General features: G+C 39.0%; 1 protein-coding gene and 1 long non-coding RNA gene across 6 annotated transcripts in view; one reads left to right on the plus strand and one right to left on the minus strand.

The window, feature by feature from the left end:
* WDR75 (WD repeat domain 75) overlaps nt 1-10899 on the minus strand; it is a 35040-nt gene extending 24141 nt beyond the window's left edge. The window contains exons 1-3 of the mRNA XM_039469944.2: nt 10795-10899; nt 3060-3189; nt 654-719 (exon numbers count right to left, since the gene is read on the minus strand). Of these exons, the coding sequence (XP_039325878.1) occupies nt 654-719; nt 3060-3189; nt 10795-10880 (282 nt within the window). The 5' untranslated portion in view covers nt 10881-10899. The remainder of the gene's footprint in view (nt 1-653; nt 720-3059; nt 3190-10794) is intronic.
* Nucleotides 10900-11292: 393 nt separating this feature from the next.
* LOC141584570 (uncharacterized) overlaps nt 11293-16391 on the plus strand; it is a 207973-nt gene continuing 202874 nt past the window's right edge. For 2 of the 5 annotated variants that reach the window (XR_012517680.1, XR_012517682.1), the window contains exon 1: nt 11305-11427. This is a non-coding gene — a long non-coding RNA (uncharacterized LOC141584570). Of the gene's footprint in view, nt 11428-16391 lie in introns of all 5 variants that reach the window. The other 3 variants (XR_012517679.1, XR_012517681.1, XR_012517683.1) reach the window with 2 other exon arrangements.

Genomic DNA, 16391 nt, shown 5'->3' on the forward strand with positions numbered 1-16391 from the left:
CTGGGATTACAGGCACACGCCACCATGCCCAGCTAATTTTTGTATTTTTAGTAGAGACAGGGTTTCACCATGTTGACCAGGATGGTCTCGATCTCTTGACCTCGTGATCCACCTGCCTTGGCCTCCCAAAGTGCTGGGATTACAGGCTTGAGCCACCGCGCCCGGCCCTAATTTTAGTTTTAACTCTCATTGTGTACAAAGTGCCTGTTTCTCTGTTCTTTAACTATCACTAGATTTTTTTCTATCTACAATTTGGCTAAACTTATGGGGGAAATACTAAGTCATTTGTTTTAATTTCTGTTTCTTTATTAATGAGTTTAATCATCTCTTCATATTTATTGCCTACCTGTATTTCTTTTTCTTTGAATTTACATATTCCTACTTTATGCCAATTTCTCCTACAAGGCTATTAGTTTTTCCTTATTGGTTTTTGGGAATATTTTTATATATTTGGAATAATATTTTCTGTAAATATTTTCTCCCAGCTTTAACTTGTCTTTTGGTAAGTGGAAAATTTTTATGAGTCATTTTTTTTGATGTTATTCTGTAACTTGTTTAGGAAATCGATTTAAATATTTGAAACAGTACATCTACCATTATATTACATTGCCTTTAATTTTCACATAAGGAAAAGTAAAGATCAATCCACATACCTTTATTAAGATGCCATCTATATAGTCCCATAGTTTAATTGTGCCATCAAGGGAACAAGAATACAGCTAAAAGGGTAAAACAGTACAAAATTGATTTAAAAAAAGGAAATTCATCAAAATATCAAATGAATAATTAAATGCTGATCAGAGGCATTTTCTATTCATTAATTCATTGTTAACATTAAAGAAGTACAGTCATTTCTCTATGTTGCTTCTGTGAAACAATCTTTTCACAGCCCTCTGCAAGAAGCAGATCCATCCATTTCAAGTTTCAACTAAAAGAGAGGAAAAAAGTCAATCTTCTGTCTTGAAGAGTGAGATGATAAGGTTGTGAATGAGATATGAAAAGCACGTAGGTACAGTGGGTCCTACCTATAATCTCAGCACTTTGGGAGGCTCAGGTAGGTGTATCACTTGAGGCCAAGAGTTTGAGACCAGCCTGGCCAATATGGTGAAACTCCATCTCTAGCGAAAACACAAAAATTAGCCAGGTATGGTGGCATATCCTGTAATCGCAGCTTCTTGGGAAGCTGAGGGTGCAGTGAGCTGAGATCACATCAGTGAACTCCAGCCTGGGCAGCAGAGTGAGACTCAAACAAAAAAAAGTACTTAAGAGCTCATTGCTCTTTCTGCCAGAACTCAGTTTTATTAGCCAAACTCCTTTCACCTTAGGAGTATTAAAAGAGTGCTTCTCAAGTGACTGAAGAATATGCTGCATAAAAAAAATTTCTTCCAATCCATCAAGGACCAATACTTTCATAAAATACAATAGAAATTACAATGTGCTAGGATGCTGTGGCAATGTCAAAGTGTCCTGTGACACTCACTTTCTGTATTGCCATATAGAATGGTAACTAATGGTTTAGGATGCTGGACTGTGGACCATACTTTGGTAGCACCAGAACACCTTAGTAACACATAGGTTTATTTTTGTCCTAGTGCACTTAATTTTATTAAGTTTCCAGTAGATTTTTTTGTTGCTGTTGATGTTACAGGAAAATACTCTGCTTATAATGTTTACAAAGAATTTTAATATTTTTAAAGAAAGTGGCAATTTTAGGATTTCTGCAAATAGAGACATAGAGAAGAGAACTTCTAAAATGTTGGAGTAAAACCATATTATCTATCCAAGTCAAAAAATTATACTAACTAGGAAATTTATATCCCAATGACTGCATATAAGAATCATAAATATAGACTAGTAAAATGTAACAAGTGAAACCATAATAACTGTCAAAACAATGGTTAATACACAAATTCTGTGACTCCTAAGTCCAGAATTGCTGCCCCCACACCTCAACCAAATCTGCTGAAAGTTAATACAACCTGATTTTATTTTAACTTTCAGTCACCTGAAACAAAGCTTTTATGCAATGTGTATATATATAGCTATAAAATTTAGTACACAGGCTTCACAAATTTCAACTTTAACAAAACAATATTTTTGCTATTAAAAACATTCAAATGCTACACACAGCGATAAACTTTTGTCAAACTCTCAGAGGACAGCAAGAATAAAATACATACTTGGATCCTGCAGAAAAGTTACTTAACTTTGATTTTTAGGAGTAGTTCATTTAATTTTGGAAAGAAAAGATTGGTGCTACTTTAGTTCCTTTGGAATAAGAGTGAATGGCAATGCAAATCCACTTAATAATTTCCAAGTTGGCTGTGACTAATCGAGGAAAATGGAATTTGATTAAAAATGAGACCACCACTAAAATATTGTTGAGATAAAATTTTAGTAGATTTGCTAAAATTTAAGAACAGAATTAAAATGACCATTTCATAATTCTTGAATACTGAGAAACAAGGGCTACTTTATTAGGGAAGTGGGAAAGTCTGGACTAAATTAAATTCCCAAATTTTTCTGAAACTAACTGGTTGACCCACTTACCAAAGAAATTTTCTCATCTAGACACTGGTCTTAAGACTAGGCAACATCTAGAGTAAGCTAGAGCCTCACTTCTAAAGGAACAGATCTACCAAATCAATACCTCTTGGCCAACACTTTTCAAAATGTGTCCCAGAAACCAAATGGTTCACAAGTCAAGTAAGTTTAAGAAAAACCAAATACTACATACCCCTTTTGGATATTTGTGATACAGGTAAGGGAACCTAAGAAGACCTACAATCAAGAAATAGATTTAACTGTGCCTAGCCCAGAATTTCAGAAACTGATACAGCCAAGAACATCCTTCTCAAGTAACACTTATTAGCATTCCATGGAACAAATATAGAATAAACTATGGGCAATGTAGTTTAGTAAGTCAAAAATACCCTACACCTGAAGATAAACAAATATTTTACTTATAACCTGCAAGATTTCCCAGCCAAATTCAACTCAAATTTTTCTGTCAAGAACAAAACCACTCTTAAATTATTCAGCTATAAACTGTTTGACACCTGTAGATGGTTGTTGGGGTTGAGCTGGATTCCAGTCACCAGATTTCTGTGCCCATGCAGTATGTGTACACATTCTTCTGTAGCTGTGCTGTAAACTTTAACAAAGTCTCCAGAGACACAGAAGATATACCTGGAAAAAAAAAAGAAAGAAAAGCAAGTTTCACATACTGTTATTAGTCTGTTTTCATGCTGCTGAAAAAGATAAAACCGAGACTGGGTAATTCATACAGGAAAGAGGTTTAATGGAGTTACAGTTCCATGTGGCTGGGGAGGCTTCACAATCATGGCAGAAGATGAAAGACGAGTCTTAGACGGTGGCAGCAAAAAGAAAACTTGTGCAGGGAGCTCCCCTTTGTAAATCTATGAGCTTTCATGAGACTCATTCACTACCACAAGAACAGAACGGGGGAAACTGCCCTCATAATTAGTTATCTCCAACTGAGTCCCCCCAACAACACATGGAAACTATGGGAGCTACAATTCAAGATGAGGTTTGGGTGGGGACACAGCCAAATCGTATCACATATTCAATAGGTAGTACAATCTTTTCATTGTCCATGATAAAAATGCAACAGAGGTTTCTTTCAGTATAGTTTAAGAATTGAATATTCAAATTTGTGTGCCTTTTGTCTATGGGGACATCTATGACCAATCAGTTCACTAACTCAGAAGAGATTAATGATGCCAATGTCATATCTCTTGCCTGTTGGTAGCCAAAGGCTTTAAATGAAATTATCCTGCAAAGACAGCCAACTTAATAACCAAGTTGCCTGTTCATTAAATGGATGCAGACACTGTGCAAGTCACTATCAACTATTACTCTTCATAGTACTGCCAACAGGAGTGTCTCTCCATGTCCCCAACATCTCCATGGTTCACTGGCAACACTGGCTTGCAAATGCCAAGTCAAAGGTTCTACTCCAGTTGGTGAGGTCTGGGCCTCTGGTACAGAAAAATACAAAGACTTTATTCCATTTTTTTTCTCTTGTTGTTGAAATGCTGGCTTTGCTTTGTCTTTCTGGATTTCTTTCATGTAGTAGTGGCTACTCAATTACAAAAGGTGGTTAAGTTGGGGCATTATTTGATTGTTTTCATGACATTATCACAGTACAAGGCTCAGGAATAGAAATCTTGTATCTTCCAAGTAAAAAATGTTTGCTCTGTGCCCATTATATCTACAGTAGTATTCTCTTATTTATGGTTTCATTTTCCCTGGCTGTAACTACCTACATTCATAATTCATAAGTTTAAAACTGTATGCCATTCTCAGTAGAGTGATTAATCCTCTTGTCCCACCTGAGACATAAATCATTCCTTTTTCCAGCTTTCTCTGCCGTAGACAAACCCACCCATTAGTCGCTTAGAAACTGTCTAGGTTATCCTATCCACTAGTGCTGTACTGCAGTACTTATGTTCAAGTAACCCTTATTTTACTTAATAATGGCCCCAAAATGTAAGAGCAGTGATGCTGACATATTGTTATAATTGTTCTATTTTATTAGTTATTATGTTAATCTCTGTGGTTAATTTATAACTTAAACTTTATCATATGTAGGTATGCATAGGAAAAAATACAGCATATATAGGGTTTGGTACTATCTGTGGTTCTAGGAATCCAGTGGGGGTCCTGGAACATATCCCTTGTGGACAAAGGAGGGCTACTGTATTACAACACACTAAGAGTACATCTGTTGCAAACTGGGGCCACTACTATCCTATTTTATCAGTTCTAAGATACTTGATTTTTGCATGTTCATCTCTTTGAAATTAGGATGCATCTTATAATCAATGGAATCTTTTAAGTGCTGTCATTCATGAGGCATGGTTCTATGAAACGGCATAAGATCAAGAATGTACAAGCAACAAAGCACTTGAGATATACAGCCTCCCTCTTCTCAATTGCCATGAGTAATTCAGTTCAGAGGCTTAACATCTGCAGCCTGGACACTCTTGAGGGCTTTCTACAGTCTCCAGGTGCAGTCCTTCAATGCAGCTTTCATACTCACACGAGGCTAATTTTGCAAATTTGACCATATCACTTCCACAGATGAAATTAAGTTAAAATCCTTCAATGTTTTCCCTCTGCCTTTAGGAAATGATCCAAACTCCTGGTAGTCTGATCCTAGTCTAACTTGGACTACTTTTTCACTTAACACTGTGCTCTATTAAAGTAGTTCATAACTCCAACAATTTCCCCCATCCTCCTAGACCAGGCGTCCCCAAACTACACCCGTGGGCCACATGCGGCCCCCTGAGGTCATTTATCCGGCCCCCCTCCGCACTTCAGGAAGGGGCACCTCTTTCATTGGTGGTCAATGAGAGGAGCACAGTATGTGGCGGCCCTCTAACACACTGCCTGAGGGACAGTGAACTGGCCCCCTGTGTAAAAAGTTTGGGGACGCCTGCCCTAGACACACCCTATCAGTATCAAGAGTTCCTTTAGACATGGCTTCCTTGAGACAGCAGTGGGTAGGTGGCTACTGTCGTCCAAGAAATGTTCCCTAATTGATTCTGATAAGCTTCCTCAGAAAAAAGGAATTTTCTCTCTTCTTGTTTTTCAGCAAAGAACAGTGGCTTCAATTACTTAAACGCAACCCCTCAAAGTCAACTTTCTTTCCATGATTATGCACTTTCTTCTATCTACATAGAACATGTTTTCTTTTTCTTAAGTTTTAAAGTAACTTTATTTACTTTTGTGGAGGTGAAGTGCTATGTTGTTTGCATTAAATGCAATATTTACTCAAATTATTTCAATACAATATGAAATATATGTTATCATTTCCAATTTTCAGATGAGAAATTCCAGGCTGAAACATTAAATCATTGACTCAAACTCATACAGCAGGTCAGGTATAGAACTTGCCTTAAGTTTTCTTGACACTTAATAAACAGATTAATAGCAGTAGACGTATGTCACTATAAGTAAATAAACATATACCTAGTCAGATTTTTCAAAAATTTTTACTTAAAGGGGAATACAACCAGAGTATTTGTTTTATAGTGCTTTTTCTGTGGTACCTGTGCAGAAAATGCAGGTTTGTTACATAGGTATACATGTGCCATGGTGGTTTGCTGCATCCACCCACTAGGCATCTACATTAGGTATTTCTCCTAATGTTATCCCTCCCCAATGCTCCCGCCCCCTCTATTCCTTCCCTGCCCTTTCAACCCCACCTAACTGGCCCCAGTGTGTGATGTTCCCTTCCCTGTGTCCATGTGTTCTCATTATTCAATACCCACTTATGAGTGAGAACATGTGGATAGAACACAATTTTCTAATTTCTTTTTTTAATTTCCAAAGAGTAAGCTTTTCATTTTTTAACTTTTAATTTTGAAATAATTTTAGATTTACAGAAGAATCAGAGTTCCTGTATACATGTCACCTAGCTTCCACTAATGTTAGCACTTTACATAAGAACAGCACATTAGTCACAACTAAGATATTAACATTGGTACATGACTATTAACTACTGTATATAATTTATTTGGAGTTCTTCACTTTTTCCATTAATGTCTTTTTTATTTTCCCAGAACCCAATCCAGCATACCACATCAGTTATCACATCTTAGATCCTTCCAATCAGTGACAGGTCTTTCCTATTTATCAGGACTCTGACTACTGCTTTAAGATTCAGCTCAGAATTTTCTCCCGGAAGCCCTTCCGCATCTTCTCATTCTAGATCAGCACCAGTCCTCATGTGCTTCTACACGAAGGTGGGCTTAGCTCCATCACAGAACTTACCATAACGCATTAAGACTGTCTGTGTACTATGTTTCTCCTCTACTAGACTGCGAGTTCTTTAAGGTGAGACAATGTTTTCACTTATTATAAACAATAATAGTAAGTCAAACACAAATGGATTCAAATGCCAGCTTTATCATGTATTAGCTGAATGATGTTAGAGAATTTACTTAACCTCTTTAAACTTCATATTTCCACTTACAGTTACCCACTGTAAAATGCAAATAACACTTTCTCATAAAGTTTAAGTGAAACAATGCATGCAAATACAAACTTAGCATACACCGTTAAGGACTCACTAAATAGGGATAATACCTTAACCTTGTAGACTGGAAGGTGTGTAATGCACCCAACCACAATATCTATCGCATAGGATTCATCTTTGTTGAGAAAAGTGAAGTAGTAAGAAATTAGAGATGTTCCAAGCCGGAACCAGGACTTAAACTAGGCTCTGAAGGATGTACGATTTAAGTGGTAGGAAGAAAAAACAGCAACATAAGTAAAAGCATGGAAATAGCATGATTATGTACAAGACACAGAGAATGTACTTATCTGACAAGCAAAGTGTGTATAATGGGTAGTATCAGGAAACAGCTGGGTAAGAAGACTTAAGCTGTATCAGGGAAGGGACTGAAAGTGGCATAGAAGAACTACAGTTAAGGAGGCAACAAAAAAACTGTTACAGAGTTCTGAGCAACAGTAGGAATAAGAGAGTAATAATGTTATAACAGTAACAACTTAGGAAAATTGTTAAAGCGGCAATACTCAGAGTGATCTGCAAGGGAAAAATACTGTTTGGGACACTAGCTTGTGGGCAATTTAGGAATGTGAAAGGCAAGGATGACCCATTGTTTCAGTTTTCTCTCCCCTAGCAACCCCAATGCACCAACTCATAGCACCATATAACTGGGGGATGCAGCGGACTGGGATGCAAAGGGAACTGGACTGAGAGTCAGTAATATCTAATATGAGAACAGCAGAAACTTCCAGGTAATACCGTCTTGCCCCTCACAACAACCCACTAAAGTAGTCAGAACATTTTTGTTCTAGTTTCAAGAGGAGGCTGCCAAAATTCCACAAGTCTGTCATTTTACTATTTTGGCTTTCTTGATAAGCATTTTGAGGTAAAATACAAAATTGCCTTATTCCTCTTTGTATAAGGCAGCCAATTCCTTATAGTACCTTGTAGATAATCTTCAAATCTTTGCTGAGTTCATTATAATCCTGTTCATTTCTTAGAGAACTGGTTTTAAGTATTAGCTTATATATAGATGATGACAAAAAGAAAAAAACTCTACATTTTGACCAAGTTCCCCAAACTTCAGTCCTGAATTTCTGCCTACTACTAGCTATATTCACCTGGTTGTTTTACAGGTACTTTAGAGTTAACAGACCCGGAACTGAACTCTATCTCCCCATTAACACTGACTGTGAAATCACTCTAAAACCCTGTCTCCCTTCTCCATGTTCAATATTACCTTAGTTTGGGTAAAAGTGATTTCTTGCTTGAATGCCTGCACTGCTCTTCTAACCCCTGGTTTCTATTCTTCCAGAGTCTTTTCCTGCCATCTCTTATACCCGATGCTGCAATACACTGACTCAATACCCCCAGTTTTCAAGGCCCTCAGATTTCAAGCTTGTTTGCCTGGCATTCCATCCCCCAGTATCACTGGTGAGGCAAACTCTTGCCAGTGCTACAAGATCCATTACTGAAGGGAAAATTGACTATGTAACTCCCTCTTCTATGCCATCCCCGTACTTTGAGTGTACCAGCCTATCCAGCACTCGTTTCTCCACTCACCAACATGTATCATAGAGTTTTACAGTTTTCAGGCTAACATTATTGAAGAAACACAATCAGATTAGAACTGATTACTCCTGTCCCCTTAAAGAACTAAAAAATCATTCTCTCTGATCCAAACAACAACCAACAAATGGCTGCACGTGTTCTTTCCAAACTCATTTCCCAATACCTCCCTTGATATATACCATTCTTACTATACTGTTCTTCTGTTGAACAGGCTGGTAGCTAACTGCACCAGCCTGTTCAACAGAAATCACTTCTTTCTTGCTTACACTGTCCTCTCTACCTGAAATGTCTTCTGTCCATATTCCCCAGTTAAAATATCATCTAGGCCTAGCACAAATGTCATTTGCTCAGCAACGTTCTCCATCCTTCTTAGTTTGAAATCATCTCTTCTTAGGAACTCCTTCCTACAGGACCACAGTATGCAACACCTGTTACTGAGTATCCCTTTTACTCACTGAAGGCACTTTTAAGCTCCTTGAAGGCAAGATCAATATTAAAATTATCTTAGTTTTTGTCATTGCAGCATGTTATACATAATACATAGTTGACAAATACTTGAAAAATGAATTGCTGGGCTTAGCAAATGAGACACACAATGGACCTCATTATAATAAATAAGGTGTAGAAACAGTACATTGAGGAAGAAACTGGTTACATGGATATGAGTCCCAAGTGGCAGAGCTTTGACAGCCTCTGTTTCTTCCTTTGATTCACAAGATCAATGTCAACAAAGACTAAGGACTCATTTCTTTTTTCTGTTTTTTGTTTTTTAGCTTTATGAACGCTCTTTCAGTTATACATGCATCGCTCTCAACAACTAACTGTCATACACTCATATGCAGAATATTGTGGGGGTGGGCCAGGCACAGTGGCTCACTGTAATTGCCGCATGTTGGGAGGTTCAGATAGGCAGATCACTTGAGGCCAGGAGTTTCAGAGCAGCCTGGCCAACATGGCAAAATCCCCTCTGTACTAAAAGTGCAAAAACTAGCTGGGCGTGGCAGCACATGCCTATAAAATCTTGCTAATCGAGAGGCCAAGGCACCAGAATCGCCTGAACCAGGGAGGCGGAGGTTGCAGTGAGCTGCGATTGAGCCCCTGCACTCCAGCCTGTGTGACAGAATAAGACTCTGTATACAACCTCCTTCCCCGCCAAAAAACACACACCAATATTGTGAGGGCTACAAACTTTCATAAGATACTACCTCTACTCTCATAAGACAGAAAGGGTTTTTTGTTTTTATTACGTGTCACTCTACCTTAAGTGATTTGAAAACCTGACAATACAGCAATAATGATTACAGCTACATACACTGAGCCATTAAATACCTGGCCTTAGGAGGCTGAGGCAGGAGAATTGCCTGAACCCAGGAGGCGGAGGTTGCGGTGAGCCGAGATCGCGCCATTGCACTCCAGCCTGGGTAACAAGAGCGAAACTCCGTCTAAAAAAAAACCCAAAAAAACAAAAAAACAAACAAAAAAAATACCTAGCCTTGTCTGTAGGCATTTAATCATCCCAATATGACCATGTCAAATGAACTAAATATTCACGTTTACACATGATAGCAACTGAGGCAAAGATTAAGAAACGTACAAAGGCTTCGTAATGTAAGATTTGGATTTTGAAGCCAGGGAGTGGTTTGGTTTCCAGCTACACTGAGTAAACAGACCAAGTCTTAGCGTATTTTTACTCATAAAAAATCTAACATCTGTTTTCATGTAAAGTTCCAAAAAGACTGCCACTATGCTCTATGGTTCAGGGGTGAGCAGTGGGTAGGAAAAAACGAATATTTTTAGGTTTTAGTCACTCCAAAACATGATTCTGTACGAGAGAATAGGTACTGCAAAAGTACTGGCATATACATCCATCACATCCATGCCCGGACCACTTTCTAGGCGCCTGAGCACCCTCCAGATCCTTGACACGGAGACCTGCCCCAGGGCCTTTCAATCTACCTGCAGGTAAACTGTCCAGGAATCGGGTGCGGGGTGGGGTGGAACACTCCAACTTGCACTGCTAACCGGACCTCTGGGTACCCTGGGGATCCCCCATACGCGCGTGCTCTCCGTAAAGCTGATATCCTCCGGGCGAGTCCGAACGCTACCGACCTAGTTCCTTCTCCCCGACCCTCGGGAAACTCACGCCCCGCCCCTCAGCTACGAAAGCGCGGTGCCCCCCATACTTAGAATCCGCAGAGAATACAGCTCTCCTAAAGTTCAATTCGCTGCCGCCGCAACGAACCACGCGGATGCTCTCCTCCTCCACCATCTTTGCGCAGTCGCAGAATGGCTAATCGCTGGTCCCGCCCTGAACTTCCTGTATTAATTCGGCAACAGGGCTGTTCCCAGCCCAAAGAACCCACCCACGGGCCCTTCTAGGCCTGAGACTCCATGGTAGTACGCACCGACTATGCAGCCATCTTTTGTGTGGGCAATGTCAAACTAAGACACTTGTAAGAAAAGGTGAAAGGAAAACACAGACTCAAAGACAATCCGTTTTTATTATATACCTCTACAGAATTATTTAACACGGACATATTTCTCTCCGGCCTTGTCAACCTGACTCTATGGCTTTTTCCGCCAGAAGGGAAAGGTGGCGCACAATGCACCACGTGACCTCCAGTCGTCGTCTCCACGCCCCCAACCCCCGCCCAGGAGGCGTCGCTTTTTTGTGTCTGTGATCCTGGCGCTGCAGGATGACGCAAGCCTCTCGCGTCCCTGGGTTTCTTGGTCGCCGCCTTGAGTTATTGGGTGTAAAGGTAGCATTCTCCTCCTCGTACAGCGTTTTTGTTCCTCTCAGCCTTTCTCCTGTGCTTGTAAGCATCGCGTACGTTCCTACAGAATCTCCACAGCTCCTAGGGCCTGGCTTTCTTCCTTTGGGAATTTGGCTCCTACTCCGGGATTCTGGTGCATCTTACCCATAAGTGTAGCTGCTCTGGCTAATCTGACATTCGGCCAGTCCCGCCAAATTTCAGGGCGCTGCTCTGTGGTTGCCTTGGTTTTACCTTTTCACATTAGTGGATAGAGCCTGTGGGTTAGGAACCCTTAAAATCCGAAGATGTTTATTTTTGCCAGTTTATCTTCAGTTTTCCTTTTTAAAGTTACACGTACTTGGACCCTGTATATTGTGATGCCTATTTTGATTTCACTCCTTGATTTGTCACAAATATAGTCACATGTCACATAAGGATCTTTCAGTCAATGCATATAACACGGTGTTTCCGTAAGATTATAATACTATGTATTTACTGTACCTTTTCTGTGTTTAGGTACACAAATACTATTCTCTTGCAATTGCCTGTAATATTGAGTACTGTGACATGCTGTTCAGATTTGTAGCCTAGAAGCAATCAGCTATAATATAGCCTAGGTGTGTAGTAGGCTGTACCATCTCGGTTTGTGTAAGTACACTCTATGATGTTAACACAATGATAAAATCACCTAACATGCATTTCTTAGAACATATCCCATCATTAAGCCACACATGATTATACTCATATGTTTATTTATTGTGGAGAAATACGATACTCTCAAAGGTCAAGACATATCCTGGGACAGCATCAGTGTAAAAATCAGAGATAAATGTACTTTTTACTGTCAAGTCTAGTTTATTATAAGTGCTCAAAACTTTATTATTTGGGGAGCCAGAACTTGAAAAGGGAGATATTTAATAATTTCGGTTTATCTCAAGCTGTAACGAGCTTTCTCTTTCATGACTCTGATACCCTTCGTCACAGTGGAAGGGGCATAAAATATCACTTTTGATTCTGCAGCCTTAACCTCTTTTTGTTCAGTTTCTTTCTTTCTTTTTTTTTTTTTTTCTTTGAGACAGAGTCTCGTTCCGTCGCCGGGAGCCTGGCTGGAGTGCAGTGGCGTGATCTCGGCTCACTTCAACCTCCGCCTCCCGGGTTCAAGCAATTCTGCTTCAGCCTCACGAGTAGCTTGGGACCACAGGCGTGCACCACAACGCCCAGCTCATTTTTGTATTTTTGGTAGAGATAGGGTTTCACCATGTTGGTCAGGATGGTCTCGATCTCTTCACTTCGTGATCCACCCACCTCGGCCTCCCAAAATGTTGGGATTACAGGTGTGAGCCACCGCGCTGGGCCTGTTCAGTTTCTTGATGTCTACACAATATATCTTTTAAAGACTTTGTTGGGTACTTTGTAATCTGATACCCGAGCCAAGAAACAAATAGATTTTCACTCAAATTAGTGTGACCAGTTGTATGTTACATATAGTAACTTTAGATTTTTCAGAAAAGAATCAGAAATCCTGTATGGACAAAAACTAGCTGGATTGATAAACCTATGGAAGGATTATTTTTACACAGGGTTATACTTATCTGAAGAGTCCAGAAAGATAAATCATTTGTATTTTGATTTCTTTTTTCTTTTTTTTTAAGGAACCAAAGGAACATAATTTTTAAGGAACCAATGCTTCCTCCAGCTGTTTAATAGTGGCTTGTTTTTATCATATAACAAGGCTGAAGTAGGCAGAATAGGGCTAGTGCAGTGGTTCATTCATGCCACCAGGGACCTATGCTTTCTCTACTTTGTTCTTTCCTTCTGTTATCCTTAACCATATTGGTTTTGTCCTTATGCCCACAGTTCATGTTCCTTTCAGTTAGAAGAAATAAGGGCATAGCAAGAAAGAGCATAGCCTATGCATGGAAGGAAAAGAATTTTCCACAAACACTTATTTTGCATCTTTCATCCAGGAAATATTTACTAAGTGCCTAGTGTATGCCAGACATTCTTTCAGGATCTGGGAACACTGGAGTGAGAAAAACAGTAAACAAAATCCTTGTCTTACTGGACCTTACCTTACAAAAGAAACAAAAACATACTATACTTTTGATGGCTTTAATTGCTAAGGGGAAACTCAAAAGTAGAAAAGAAAGTGAGTCTAAGGGTGGGATCGCATTTAGAATGGGTTTTCAGGGAAAACCTTACTGAGATGGCAACATTTGAAGTGAAGACATGAAAAGTTGAGGGTGTGAATAAGTATGGTGCTATTTGGTGAATGAGTCAGCCAGGAGAAAAGAGTATTCCTTTCCATGTTTGAGATAAGTCAACAGGCCAGTGTGGCTGGAGAATAATCATCAAGTGGGTGTAGAAGGAGAGGTCAGAGTAGTGGAAGATGGGATCAGAAAGGTAGTAAGAGGCCAGTTCATAGGGCCTCCTAGATCATTTTAACAGCTTTGGCTTTTACTCTGAAAATGAAGACAGTGTTGTGTTTGTGTTAAAAAGTGAAATGATTAGGCTGGTTTTAAAAATTTACATACAATTGGCCGGGCATGGTGGCTCACGCCTGTAATCCCAGCACTTTGGGAGGCCGAGGCTGGTGGATCACTTGAGGTCAGGAGTTTGAAACCAGCCTGTCCAACATGGCGAAACCCCATCTCTACTAAAAATACAAAATTAGCTGGGCATGGTGGTGCATGCCTGTAATCCCAGCTACTTGGGAGGCTGAGGCAGGAGAATTGCTTGAACCTGGGAGGCAGAGGTTGTAGTGAGCCAAGATCGTGCCACTGCACTCCAGCCTGGGCAACAAGAGCAAAACTCCATCTCAAAAAAAAAAAAAAAAAAAAAAAATTACATACAATAAAATCTGCTTTTTTTTTGTTATCTGTGATGCACAAATTATTGTGTCCACCATCACAAATAGGATACAGGATTCCAACACCCCAAAGAATTCCCTAGTGCTTCTTTCCCTTCCCCAAGACTTATCCCCTGGCAACAACTAATATGTTCTCTATCCCTAGAGTTTTGCCTTTTTTGGAAAGCCATATATAAATGGTATCATATAGTACGTAACCTTTTCGGTCTAGCTTCTTTTACTTAGCATGTTGCTTTTATGTTATGTGCATCACTGCTTTATATAGTTGAATGGTATTCCATTTTATGGGAATTTCACGGTTTGTTCATTTGTTGAAGAATGTATTTTACCCCCAGATTTTGGAAATTATGAATAATACTTCTCTAAACATTCATATATAGGTTTATGTGTGAACATAAGCTTTTCTTTCTCTAGGATAAATACCAGCAAATGGGATTGTTCAGTCAAATAGTAAGTGTATCTTTATTTAAGAAATTACTAAATTGTTTTTTCCAGAGTTACTGTACGATTTTTGCATTTCCATAGGTAATGTATGAAAGTTTTAGTTACTTTACACCCTTGTCAGGATTTGCTGTTACCAATTTTTTTAAATTTTAGCTGTTATAATAAGTTGATAGTGGTATTTTACTGTAGTTTTAATTTTCACTTCCCTAATGTTAAGCATCACTTTATATGTTTACTTCCCATCTATATATCTTCTTTGGTGAAGTGTCATCAAGTCCTTCACCCATTGCTTTATTGGTCATCTTCTTATTCCTGAGTTTTGAGAATTGTTTTTAAAAAATTTTAATTTTAATAAATTAAAAAAAAGCTTTCCCACTATCAAGAAGGATTTAGCCACATTTTTACTGCTTATTGTCTTCGTGTATGTTTCTGTTCTTTTCAACAAATAATAAATATCACGTATAGTCTTTCACACCACTACCTTATATAATGTACATAGGAGACATCTTCAAGCAGATGACATTAATTTTGTCATAATGTCATGAATTACTTAGTGATAGGCGCTTGGGCTCTGTTCTTTTTCCTTATTTCCTAATAATGGTGCAATTTTTCTCTTTTCTTAGGTTTCCAATGTTGCTGAAATCCTTATCTATCCTATATATTTTTCATTTTGCACTTTCTCTCTTGTATACCTCTGCCCTGGGAACCCCAGGCAGTTAAGTTTATTAGTGATGATTAACACAAGCTGGTTATGTCCCATTTAAGGCCCGCAGTTCTTATGGTTATAATTATGCTTTTTCTGTTTGGGCTGTGATTAAACCCGTAGATTAAACCTAATATTTTCTAGTGAAAATATTGTATGATCTTTTTACCCAGCGGCTAAAGCAAAATTTTAGAATGGTTTGAAATCTTGCTGCACAAAATGTGGTCCATGGACCAGCAACAGCAGTGTCACCTGGGAGCTTGCTGGAAATGCAGAAAATCATGCCCTACCCAGATATGTGGGATCAGAATCTGCATTCTAACAAGATCTACAGGTATTCTTGTGAATATTTAAGTTTGAGAAGTACTAATTTCAAAAACAATTTAATGGCAGTTCTATATATGAATGGCTCTCAGCTGGTGCCTACCATGGGCCAGCCACATGCTTGGTGCTTCATACATATCTATCTCAACAGCCCTGAAGGTGGTATTTCTGTTTTAAAGATGAAAAACCTGAGACTTAGATGCTAACTTATCTGGGGTAAGATGATAAGCATTCTGCTTATAATCAGTAGTGCTGATCTTGGAACACAGCACTGTCTGCTTCAAAGACTATCTCTTTCAGACTTTTTTTTTTTTTTTAATCAACTTTTAAGTTCCAGGGTACAGGTGCAGGATATGCAGGTTTGCTACATAGGTAAACATGTGCCATGGTGGTTTACTGAACAGATCAATGCATCACCTAGGTACTAAGCCCAGCATCAAATTAGCTCTTCTTCCTGATGCGTTCCCTCCAATTGGCTGCCCCTGCGACAGGCCTCGGTATGTGTTGTACCCCTCTATGTGTTCATGTATTCTCATCACTCAGCTCCCACTTATAAGTAAGAACATGTGATATTTGTTTTTTTTTTTTTTTGTTCCTGTTTAGTTTGCTGAGGGTAGTGGCTTCCAGCTCCATACATGTCCCTACAAAGGACATGATCTTGTTTATTTTTCTAGCTGCATAGTATTT

Source organism: Saimiri boliviensis, chromosome 5 (genome assembly GCF_048565385.1).
Source record: "Saimiri boliviensis isolate mSaiBol1 chromosome 5, mSaiBol1.pri, whole genome shotgun sequence".
Taxonomy (NCBI): domain Eukaryota; kingdom Metazoa; phylum Chordata; class Mammalia; order Primates; family Cebidae; genus Saimiri; species Saimiri boliviensis.